The sequence below is a fragment of the Leiobunum rupestre genome, chromosome 4 (assembly GCF_980474605.1).
Source record: "Leiobunum rupestre chromosome 4, qqLeiRupe1.1.hap1, whole genome shotgun sequence".
Taxonomy (NCBI): Eukaryota; Metazoa; Arthropoda; class Arachnida; order Opiliones; family Sclerosomatidae; genus Leiobunum; species Leiobunum rupestre.
Genome location: NC_143387.1, coordinates 69,357,837 through 69,370,590, shown reverse-complemented (window position 1 = coordinate 69,370,590; position 12,754 = coordinate 69,357,837). Strand labels below are relative to the sequence as shown.

Genomic DNA, 12,754 nt, shown 5'->3' with positions numbered 1-12,754 from the left:
CTAGATAAGTTCCCCAATCAGAAAAAAATATACTTATCCGCGTTTTAAAGATATTCTTCTCGAACGGTTTAAATAGGGTCTATAGCGCCCTCGCGGATTACATTTCCTCGACGAATGGACGCCGCCATATTGTTTCGTAAGCCTCGTCAAAGCTACGGTATTTTTAGTTTGTCAGCGGCCAACCTAAAATCTTCTAGGTTGCTCGGCGGTATTAAGAGAGTTGACCAATTTCCAATCGAAAAGCGGACAATCGGCAATCGGTCCTAAGAAAAAATAGCTTGCGTATTTGATTACTTTTAATGGAAAAGATTTTATGACATTTCGTGTATAGCCTAGTTTGAAATGAAAGTTTTATTCGTCTTCCGGCACTTAATAACATTTATATGGCCCGTAAAACACAGGCCCGTTTTCACGCGATTTTACCGCTTTTTTTCTCCACCATATAATAATTCCAAGATTACAGTGACCATTGCCATTTTCTAGGTCTAGTTCAAGTTAGCGCTGAGCAATTTATTCGGGTCGTCATTTTTAAATATCTCAAGATAATAAGTTTTTCAGTTGTTTCTTAATCTTTTAAAGTCTGATCATAAATAGTATCTGATTCATGATCAAAAGTAACCGATCTGAACTTTACGGATAAAATTGATCACACCAGATTCACTTACAATTGTTAGTTGACTTATACGTTTAATAGATGTAATCTTGAGGAATGCAAATCAAATTAAAAAGTAATTGAGATTTTGATAGGAACTTAATCGCTCAATTTCTGTCGGTCGGTTTACGATTTATTCAGATTATTTTCTTGTTATCTGTTTTGTATAAATTTCACCCGTATCAACTGATCTGATACTACCTAAACGTAAAATGTAGATAATCTGATGTCTGATCTATCGTTATTAATAGCTTGGTTCAGATAACGCGAGTGTTATCTGAGAATAGATTTTATCTATACAGTGATTTCAGTATCACGTGACACGACGTCACCTATGCTTTTTCCCATAGAGAAAAAATCCCGCACAAAATGGCGGCCATAGCCAAAGCTACGAACTGAAACTACTCTATTTACACTCGTGATATTAATTTTCTCGAATAGAGTACAATTTTTAAGTCAATACTTAATTAGGTATAATCTTCTAAAAAGAGACTTGTAAAGCCAATTACATATAATTTGTACTTGAACTATTGAACTAGAAAGGTGTTGACGCAAACGACCATATCGCCTAGTTATACGCTCCCTTAAAAAGGTTTTCTATATAGTATAGAGTGCTCTATAAATATTTCTTTAGAGAGCAACTCAAAAATTCTGTAAATTTCACTGGCTATCGAATATTGACTAAAATTTCTAAAGATTCTAGCAATTTGGGTCATAATCTATGGGATTGAAATTACAGTTCTATAGAGAACAGCTCCGAAATTCTAGGTTTTACCGCTGGCTATCGATTAATGACCACAATTTCTATAGATTATATAGCAATTTGGGAAATTTGTTTTATAGAATTGTGATTACAGTTTTATAGAATTTCTATAGAAAGTTTGTGTAAGAGATAAAGGAAATTCTAAGCGGTTAGCGTTCAGGGGTGATTCATCCAAGATATGGGCCCATACGTGATGACACTGCCAACTTCGGGCGGACGATTCTTTCGTCTGAAGGTTTCGTCAATTCCGGTCTCACACGTATACGTAATTTGCATAATTATCTTGGAATGATTTGCGTGCTCTGCCGCGCGGATTAAGCAGTTACTCGATTAGTTTCTTGCGGATAAAACCGAAAAAACCGCGTGATTTAAGAAAATTCGGTAAAAAGGAAAACATATACAAAATCATGCGCCTTTTGAGATAAGACCTTACATATTATACTCAAAACTGCTAAATCGGATTTAAAGCTAGTGCTGAATGAATCTTATCAATCGAACGCTCTACTCACGAGGAATTGAAAAGAAGGGTTCCACTCATTAGATTCATTTCGAAATTATCGATACAAATTTGTTTCGCTCAAGTTGAGGCGATCACGATAAAATTGTGCAGGTTTGTTTTTTTCACCGACAGGAAGCACGTGAATTTAATCACGAGTTTTTAACAAATGGGGCTTAAAAAAATTATCGGTAAATTGTCTTGAGAGTTCAATTTTCAGTAAGGTATGTATGCCCGAAAAGGGTATTAGGTAACGTATATTAATTTATTAGCTTAAAATAAAGAGAACTTGACTTATGCCCGAAAAGGGTATTAGGTAACATATATTAATTTATTAGCTTAAAGGCCGACTACATAAATCTTCGGTTTACTCTGTCTTTCACTGGAAGTCGGCTGACTGCAATACACAATGTGCCATGCAGTCAGCCTAGTTCCAGTGAAAGACAGAGTAAACCGAATATTTATGTAGTCGGCCTTTAAAAAAACCTAATTCAGCTTATGCCTGAAAATAGTATTAGATAACATATTAATTTATTAGCCTAAAGGCCGACTACATAAATATTCGGTTTACTCTGTCTTTCACTGGAACTAGGCTGACTGCATGGCACATCTGTATTGCAGTCAGCCGACTTCCAGTGAAAGACAGAGTAAACCGAAGATTTATGTAGTCGGCCTTTAAAATAAACCTAATTCAGCTAATGCCTGAAAAGGGTATTAGAGAATAGGTATTGAAAATGGTAAAAATAAACTTGATACTGAAATGTGTTAAACCGAATGGCATCCACTGAATAAAATTGAAGAAAAACAATTAAATCCGGGGCAGCCTCCGGCTTCGTTTCGATTAATAAATCATTAAACACATGGCGATCGGGAATCAAAATCGTCGAAGAAAAAACAGTTTAAGGCGATCCGAGTGTCGAACAAATGCTAATATCCATCGCCACGCTGAGAAGTGGATCGCGAGAAGCGCTTCCATAAATAAAAGATGGATTCATTAGATTGATGACCGGCGGCGCCATCTTCTGGAAATTCATACGAAAAACGTTTAAACGGGGAACTTAGAAGAAAACATTTAATCGTCGTATTTTCTCGATACGAAACCTCGAAAAGTCATTTATAGATTTCAACTTTTACGATCCCTTCGATGCCACGGGTGTAACGCGTATCTCGTTAACGTTGGTCCGTCGACATTTGAATAATTCTTCTTAATAAAAAAGGGTTTGTCTCAATTTGATTGAATCGTCGCGAGCCTGCGGGGCCTCGTATGACGTAAACATATTTATTCGAAGGGAATCTAAAACGACTAATAAGAGACCGGTTAATACTACGCGTAAATGATAGTTATTATCGAGACGACGGAAAATGGCGTGCTCGCGAAAGCGTCAAACATTTTCCGACGCAATCTTTATCGTAGAAGGCTATTGTCACCCCTCGTTACAATGGCCGCTGTCTGACTTCATTTCACGTGAAAATGACGACAGAATACAGCGAGAAGTTTCAATTTTGAGATTAATTTCCCAAACAACAAAATATTTTAGATGCATTTTTCACTAATCAGATTGACTAGTGAGCCCCCTAGTTTTCGATTAATTTTAGTAGTCAAATGCCGTGACTAGTGCCTTATGTCCAACCCGGAGTATAAGTCGCCTAAGGTGGTGCCTTGGGTATTAGCCTAGCTGATTATTATTAATATGTAAAATTGAAATAATTTTGACTGGAAATGAAAACGCCCACCACTTTATATGAGTCGTTAATGTCACTTGCCGTTCGAATATTCTACAGACCAAAACGTAAAATTAATTTTTTGGCGCTATAGATAGAAGACGATTAAGAGTCCAATATACTTTCCATCGTTCGTCCGCGTACCACGTCGTTCTAACATACAACCGCTTTTTATAAGCGTTTATAAATTCATAGCAAAATGATGAATAAAGATTTTGCCTCTCAATAAATTCACTTCTACATCTACACTCGTAATAGCTTTCAATCGAGCGTGAAAACTAATCAGGAATTCAACAGCAAGAAACGCTTAACAGACTATAGGAGAGAGGGTCCCCCCCCCGGTGATTCCGAAGCAATTATAATTCATTTAATTCATTATTCATCAAACGGAATCGCTTGCAAATGATTTTCTCTCTTCAATTCCGAGATCGACATTCGTCCGACACGACTGGAATAGTGAAGACCAGGTCGAAAGAAAGGCCAATCGAACCGCGTACCCCCCGCAGAGTTTCGGAGGCCCATTTAAAATTCGTTGCGAGTCTCATTCGGTAGCGTTTTCGCCAAACGAACATTATATATAAAGAAAAGTATTTTTTGGACACTGTGATTAAAAGAACTGCGAGCTGCCAACTCCGTCTCCGAACGGCGGCCACTGTCTTCCCAATGAATGAATTTCCAATAGGAATACCAAGAATATTTTCGGCGGAAGGGAGAATACGCGTCCCGTTCGCCTCGTGATTCCCCGAAGAAAAGCCACGCCCCTCCGCCTTAGCGTGTATAATCTCTCCCCCTTTCTGACGGCACGATCACGGGCTCTCTCTCCCCGTGTAGGCGGAGTCTATATTCCGGGAATCATGAAAGCGTAGGCTACAGTAGTGGCCACTTATTGCCCGTTAACCCCGAATGCATTCTTGGAAATACACGCTCGTTGGTTACCTGATTGCGCCGATGAAGGGGACTGAATAGCCGAGTCAACTGACTTTGCGCTATTAAGTAAGCGGTAGGTCTTCAATCGTCGCGCAAAGGTTAAAATGATCGCGCGGGCATTTTTGCCGATTTAAAAAGAAATAGGGGCTTCAGCCCGGGGTGGAGGGGTGCCGGGGGGGGGGAGGTAGCAGTCAAACTGACGTCTAGAGTCGACGCCGACAAGAGCGTGACGAACCTGCCAAAAACGGACCCATCGCTAAATGCTTGTTCGGATTTAAACTCAGAAGAGCACTTTGAAGTGAGCTCCAGGCCAGTAAATAACAATTAACGTTTTTCAATTTCTGCATTGTTTTAATACCTATTTGATGGTAGATTACGTTGCGTAATAAGTTTAAAACGTCAATAAGTAAAAATACAAAAAATTACAATAAATCGTGTCTCAAAACTGTTTAAACCTGCATAAATTTGATTAAAATGTTTGAATCACATTGCATTTCTTTAAAATGGTTGTTTAAATCCTGTTTTAAACATTAGTTTTATTTTTGATCTGCCTAAAACTGCTTAAAACGTTTTAAACCTATTGCAGTTTTTTGAATAATAGTTCAAAACACGTTTTACATATATTCTTGATACGTTTCAATCAAATTGCAGTATTTTCTTAATACGTTTTAATCAAATTGTAGTATTTTCATAAAACCGCTTAAACATATTGCAGTATTTTCTTAAAACTGCTTAAACATATTGCAGTATTTTCTTAAAACTGCTTAAACATATTGCAGTATTTTCTTAATACGTTTTAATCAAATTGTAGTATTTTCATAAAACCGCTTAAACATATTGCAGTATTTTCTTAAAACTGCTTAAACATATTGCAGTATTTTCTTAAAACTGCTTAAACATATTGCAGTATTTTCTTAAAACTGCTTAAACATATTGCAGTATTTTCTTGAAACTGCTTAAACATATTGCAGTATTTTCTTAAAACTGCTTAAACATATTGCAGTATTTTCTTAAAACTGCTTAAACATATTGCAGTATTTTCTTAAAACTGCTTAAACATATTGCAGTATTTTCTTAAAACTGCTTAAACATATTGCAGTATTTTCTTAATACGTTTTAATCAAATTGTAGTATTTTCATAAAACCGCTTAAACATATTGCAGTATTTTCTTAAAACTGCTTAAACATATTGCAGTATTTTCTTAAAACTGCTTAAACATATTGCAGTATTTTCTTAAAACTGCTTAAACATATTGCAGTATTTTCTTGAAACTGCTTAAACATATTGCAGTATTTTCTTAAAACTGCTTAAACATATTGCAGTATTTTCTTAAAACTGCTTAAACATATTGCAGTATTTTCTTAAAACTGCTTAAACATATTGCAGTATTTTCTTAAAACTGCCTAAACCTATTGCAGTATTTTCTTAAAACTGCTTAAACATATTGCAGTATTTTCTTAAAACTGCTTAAACATAGTGCAGTATTTTCTTAAAACTGCTTAAACATATTGCAGTATTTTCTTAAAACTGCTTAAACATATTGCAGTATTTTCTTAAAACTGCTTAAACCTATTGCAGTATTTTCTTAAAACTGCTTAAACATATTGCAGTATTTTCTTAAAACTGCTTAAACATATTGCAGTATTTTCTTAAAACTGCTTAAACCTATTGCAGTATTTTCTTAAAACTGCTTAAACCTATTGCAGTATTTTCTTAAAACTGCTTAAACATATTGCAGTATTTTCTTAAAACTGCTTAAACATAGTGCAGTATTTTCTTAAAACTGCTTAAGCATATTGCAGTATTTCCTAATCTATAGTGGATTAATAAATAAAACATGTTTTAAAAGTTTTCTTAAACCGTTTAAACAAATTGCAGCTTAAAAACGACCATTTTTATTAAAACAATTGCAACCCTACCCCGTAGATGAATACCATTGATTTAAAACCTTCAAATTGAAACTGGCGACATGGTGGCGACGGTTTTTTAAGTAAAAAAAAGAACTAAATCTACAGTCGAATGGTTCAAAATGCGAACGAAACCCAGCCATTTTGCTCGCTGTGCGTTTTACAAGAGATCACCCGCAGCAGCCTAAAATTGGAGACTGTTTCTAATTGAATCCAACGTATGTGTTTTCCGATAACGAGAAACAAAATTCTCCAGTCCTCGTTAAAATTGATACCGCAACTTTTAGAAGAATATACAGGTACGTGAGAGCCCGTTCCAAAGCGATAAAATAAAACGGATAAATGAGCCCCTATAATGTGTTTAAGTGTATACTCATTATTTAACGACAATGGCGCCATCTGCAATTTATCGTCGCTTCTCAAGTTGCCACACATTTGGGGCAGTTCAATAAAAGGAAAATATATAAACAGTACGTTGATCGGTTCGTTAAATAAATTGATAAAAATAGATTTTAACGTAACTAGGGCCAGGTACTTTGGTGGAAGAAATGTGAAATAAAGTGTTCGTTGATAAGCATTCGTATGTCAAAAGCAAAACGAAATTTAAAGAATCTATACAGAGGGTTGCCACAGTATCTGAAATTCCTGGAAAAGTCAAGGAATTTTAATATGGGTGTTAAAGTCAGGGAAATGTCTGGCAATTTTAAAAATTAGTGTAAAAATCGGGGAAATGTCAGGCAATGTTAAAAATTAGTGTAAAAATCGGAGATAGGTCTGGCAATTTTAAAAATTAGTGTAAAAATCGGGGATAGGTCTGGCAATTTTAAAAATTAGTGTAAACATCGGGGATAGGTCTGGCAATTTTAAAAATTAGTGTAAACATCGGGGATAGGTCTGGCAATTTTAAAAATTAGTGTGAAAATCAGGGAAATGTCAGGGATTTTAATTTTCGGTGCCAATAGGAAACCTATTCTAAAATATAGGTAAAAAAAGAACATTTTGGCACAAAATAAGTCCTGGGAAATATCCGAAGACGGTCAGGGAAAACCTGGAAAAGTCAGGGAATTTGAATCTGAAAAACTGTGGCAACCCTGATACAACTCGTTTATAAATAACAAAAAATATAAACTTGACAATGAAGTTCACCCGTACGCCGCAAACCGAAGTGGCGCTGCGTGTACCTTCTGGGTAACGACGGTAACTAACCACAAGTAGTTAATAATAAAATAAAGCTGCAATGTTATTTAAGCTAATTTTCGCTAATAATAATAATCAGCTAGGCTAATACCGAAGGCACCACCTTAGGCCTAAGTCATCGAGCGACTTTCAAAGTCATTAATTCAGGTGGCCGGGTTACAATGCCTATTGAAAATTAAAATGCTTACTTCGGCTAAATAATAACAAATAAGGGAATCGAAACGTAAAATTAACTATTATAAAAACTCGCTTCTAATATGGAAATTGGGGACCAAAACCTGGTATTTATCGCCGCCAATGTAAAAACTTAAGTAATTCTGCCTATACAAACAGATAAAACTACTTTAAAACAGCGTAAACTATACAATACAAAATTTGTTTCTAAACTAAGTCGATATCGATACCGCCTCAAGGGTGTATTCTCGTGACGTCATTATCGCTGTAGTGGAAGGCTAGTGTCATCCCCCTTTCCCCATAACTATCTACCTTAGAGCAATGGCCGCCATCTTCTCGTGAATACCACCTATTACCATGTTTATATTATGCAAAAAATTCAAGAAGTTCAATAGAAAAGGCCCGTTAATATTTAAAAAAAAAACCAAGATAAAAAAATAACAATCAATTTACAACATGACAGCTCTATTAAAATAATTACAGCGCATCAATGCTAGAAATGAAGGAAATAAAAGCTACAGAAAAACCAAGCTACTCGTAGAAGGTCCGCTATTAAAATATAATTATACGCTAGAAATGAAGAAAATAAAATCGCCATCCGTAATCGTCCTCCGATATATTTCTAAGCTTTAAAAGCAAAGCGGATTGGCCCGCGCAAAGAGTATGATTAAAAGGAAATTTATATATATTCTTTCTTAGCCGTGGCCTGGCTGCCCGATACCGAAAGCGACGCGCGTCTTAGGCTAATAGGTCTCGTACGCCATCTATCATCTTTAAGTCAAAGCCGCGAGTTGCCTTATGACAGCTGCTAGAAACGCTTCGTGTTCTCGGCGCCAGAGGGAGCCCGTTCGTTCTCCCTCCGAAACTCCCGGAATTCGCCCAGTTACGTCATCTTACACTTTTATCACATATTTTTAAAAGTGACTCTCGGTCTCGCGCTCTTTTGCAAGAATGGCGGATAATTTGACGCGTTGTACGGAGCTGGTCGCCACTATGTGCAAACTCCGCGTGCCAACCCCCATTTAAAGGGAATATAACCTCAGGTATTTGGTGTGGAACACCAACGTTTGCAGCTCTGGCCGCTCTTGCCTTTGGATTTAGAAATGTTTGGCGCCACTGTACAGGGTAATTTGATAAATTGAAGGGGTCTTCCATTAAGATTGCTTTGCAGGTTATATTCCCTTTAAAAACGGTTCATTTTCTTGACAAGCGGACGATTCCATGATGTAAAAACCGAAGGATTTTCGCCTTCTTTCCACGCGAAAAGAGCGCCATCTATCCACGGAGAACAGAAACTTGTAAAAATTAAAAGTTAAAGGGCCACAGAATCGTTTGGATTTTGAGGGTGAAGATACATAATCTTGCGAAGCGAGAAAACACGCAAATTACGCTTAGGGTACGCAAATTACGCCGAGATTACGCTTAGGGTACGCAAATTACGCCGAGATTACGCTTAGTGTACGCTAATTACGCCGAGATTACGATAGGGTACGCTAATTACGCCGAGATTACGCTTAGGGTACGCTAATTACGCCGAGATTACGCTTAGGGTACGCTAATTACGCCGAGATTACGCTTAGGGTACGCAAATTACGCCGAGATTATGCGCAGTCAGATTAAGCGAAGAGTATGCACATAACGCCGAGACCTCACTTCCTATATTTTATAACTTTTCCTATAACTTCCTATAATTGGACAATTTTCATACTTCGTTTTTGATTTCCATATAATTGTAAAGTTCGATAGAAAGCGTTCAAAAACAGCCAGTCTTTTATTTAAAAACTAATTTCATTGGCTTTTACGGCTGGCTGGCGTTTTAAAATGAAAATGTAATATCACTTTAATACAATACTTTATCTACTCACGAGGTCTGCAAATTATTCCTATAATTTCCTATAAATTCACCGGAACGTTCCTATAATTGCCTATAAATTCACCGGAACGTTCCTATAATTTCCTATAAATTCACCTGAACGTTCCTATAATTTCCTATAAATTCACCTGAACGTTCCTATAATTTCCTATAAATTCACCGGAACGTTCCTATAATTTCCTATAAATTCACCGGAACGTTCCTATAATTTCCTATAAATTCACCTGAACGTTCCTATAATTTCCTATAAATTCACCTGAACGTTCCTATAATTTCCTATAAATTCACCTGAACGTTCCTATAATTTCCTATAAATTCACCTGAACGTTCCTATAATTTCCTATAAATTCACCTGAACGTTCCTATAATTTCCCATAAATTCACCTGAACGTTCCTATAATTTCCTATAAATTCACCTGAACGTTCCTATAATTTCCTATAAATTCACCTGAACGTTCCTATAATTTCCTATAAATTCACCTGAACGTTCCTATAATTTCCTATAAATTCACCTGAACGTTCCTATAATTTCCTATAAATTCACCTGAACGTTCCTATAATTTCCTATAAATTCACCTGAACGTTCCTATAATTTCCTATAAATTCACCGGAACGTTCCTATAATTTCCCATAAATTCACCGGAACGTTCCTATAATTTCCCATAAATTCACCTGAACGTTCCTATAATTCCCTATAAATTCACCTGAACGTTCCTATAATTTCCTAAATATTTCCTATTGCAGGGTGTTTCGGTGGTCAACTCTGCGCCCAATACGCCTAGATTAAACACTTATTTCGGGAGCCTATTTGAAATCTGACCAAACCTTCTGGCCCCTTCATACTCAAAAAGAAGAAACCTGTAGTTTGATTGCAGCAAATGGCTGGAATTTTAACAAACTTCAAGTTAAACACTTAATTTATATTTTTGTGGCACATATCTAGTCTAAACAATTTTATATATAGGAAATGTTTATCCTTTGAAGCAGTAGAATTAACTTTTAAGATCGCGCTGGGGAAAAAAGCATATTCTTTCGAAAAGAAAGGTGTTAATGTTCCTGTTACGGTTCACTGTTTTAAACTGTTTTAAAACCATAAAAACTTTAAATAAAGCCTATAGTTTAAAACGTGCTTTAAACTCTTCCTCATACTTTACTTTCCTACGAAAAATATTGAAAAAGTATCTTTCAAAATAAACATTTAAAACGTTTTGAACAAAATGCGGGTTTCTTAGATGGATTTTTGATAAAAATGTTTTTAGCGTTTTGTTTAATTCTGCGTCACCTAATATTCAGAAATTTCCAAAAAATTCAAAAGAAAATCGACAAAACCGCCTAAATTTGCAAAATTGCAATAAAATATAACCCAAAAAGTCCCTGTTTTGACAAAATTGCCAAAAGAATCGACAAAAAACACCCTAAAGTTTTTTTAAAGAACACAAATGGTGTCGGCACAGCACCCCGCACAAGGACAATGCAAACCTTCAAAAGTCGTTTATTTTCTCGCGTACATTTTTCATTGGCTAGACGCATTATCGCCTGCAGCCGTCGGAAGGGGAAAATTCGGAAATTGTCTTCCCCCTTTCCGTAAAACGTTCAGCGTAAAGGCTCGTCCAATGAAATTTGTACGCAACCCTGCGTTAGCGTGTTTAAAGGCTAGCTGCGTTCTCCTTGTGTTTGTTGCTCCTTGCCACCAGCTACTTTATTTGAATACGCGTATAAAGAAGTGTCTGAAATGAGTGGTGCACTAATTTTGGTTCTTTCGCGTTTGTTCTGTTTCACCCAGAAGGCAAACAGCGGAGGAGCGAGAAGCGGAGAGGCAAGCGGCCAACCGCCTCATGATGTCGCTGCAGGCCGAAGTGGTCTCCAAAAGCCTCTACGAGTCGGCCACCCGGGACCCCCTCTGCCTCAGCAACGCCTCCTTGCACGCCCTGCAGAACCTGCAGCCGTGGGCGGGAGGCCCCGGAGGACCGCCCCCGGGAGGCGGGCCGCCCAACGGACAACTGGGAGCTGACCAACAGAACGGACCGCCGGGGCTCGGCCACCACCATCACCATCACCTTCACTCGTCGGCGGACAGACCGCCCACCTACATCTCCTCGCCTCCTATTTGCTGAATCTACTACCCAACATTCGTCGCGCCATCTAGCGAACTTTTAAGGACTACTAAATAGCGAAAAATGGACATGCGCGGTGCGAAACTAGTCTTTATAATCAACTTTCGGTTTTTTAATCAAAAAAGAAGAAAATCGCGCGCTCTCTTCAAATCGCGCGTGGTCAAGCGGAGCCGGACACTCGGACGCTGCTGCTCGAGACGTCCCACCGCGAAAATGGACATTTTATTTTCATTACCGGTAATTTATTATTTTTATCTCTGAAATGTAAATCTACTCCATATCCTACTTACCATTTTTAGCTACGAAAAAAAATAGGCTTGAAAACATGATTTTTATTTATTTCATCAGAATCGCGTCAATTCTTGAACAGAACTGTGAAATTACCAGTCGCTAGTTTTTGAATTATTTCGTGAAAAAAGAGACTGTCTGATACCGAAGAACATTATATTGAATGAAAAAAAACTAATAAAAAATGTATAAAATGTTCGGTTTGAATCGTATGTAAATATATTTTATTGCCCCTCAGAAAAACACAGCGCGCTTTGGAAAAATAACACAACCGCGAATTAATTTAAAGAAAAAATCACAAAGGAAATACCAAAATATATTTACTATGAATTCCGTATATTACTAAACAAATATTTAAAACAAAAGTTAATCGTAGACGCTCATAATGTTAAAGCCAAGAATTTTTATCGTAAGGACCAACGCGACCTAACTTAATTACAATTTGTGCACAATTCGCGTCTCAAGCCGCTGCTAATGCAATAATAACAAATAAACAGTAATAAAATTACCAAAATTGTCTTTTGTTTCTTGGTTTAGTTCATACAATTTCAGAATTTAAATATAAAACAGCTGAAGCGAACTCAACGGTTGGAACAAATAAATGTATGAACCCGAAGTGTAAGGAAAACAGGTGCTTAAA

General features: G+C 36.9%; 1 protein-coding gene across 3 annotated transcripts in view; it reads left to right on the top strand.

The window, feature by feature from the left end:
* Positions 1-12,396, top strand: part of LOC149948874 (uncharacterized) — a 44,531-nt gene extending 32,135 nt beyond the window's left edge. The window contains exons 3-4 of one of the 3 annotated variants that reach the window (XR_016480713.1): positions 11,496-12,063; positions 12,175-12,396. Coding sequence is in view for 2 of the 3 variants with exons in the window: in XM_090174038.1 (XP_090030164.1) it covers positions 11,496-11,826 (331 nt within the window). In the remaining variant the exon portion in view is untranslated. Of the gene's footprint in view, positions 1-11,495 lie in introns of all 3 variants that reach the window. The other 2 variants (XM_090174039.1, XM_090174038.1) reach the window with 2 other exon arrangements.
* Positions 12,397-12,754: the final 358 nt, after the last annotated feature.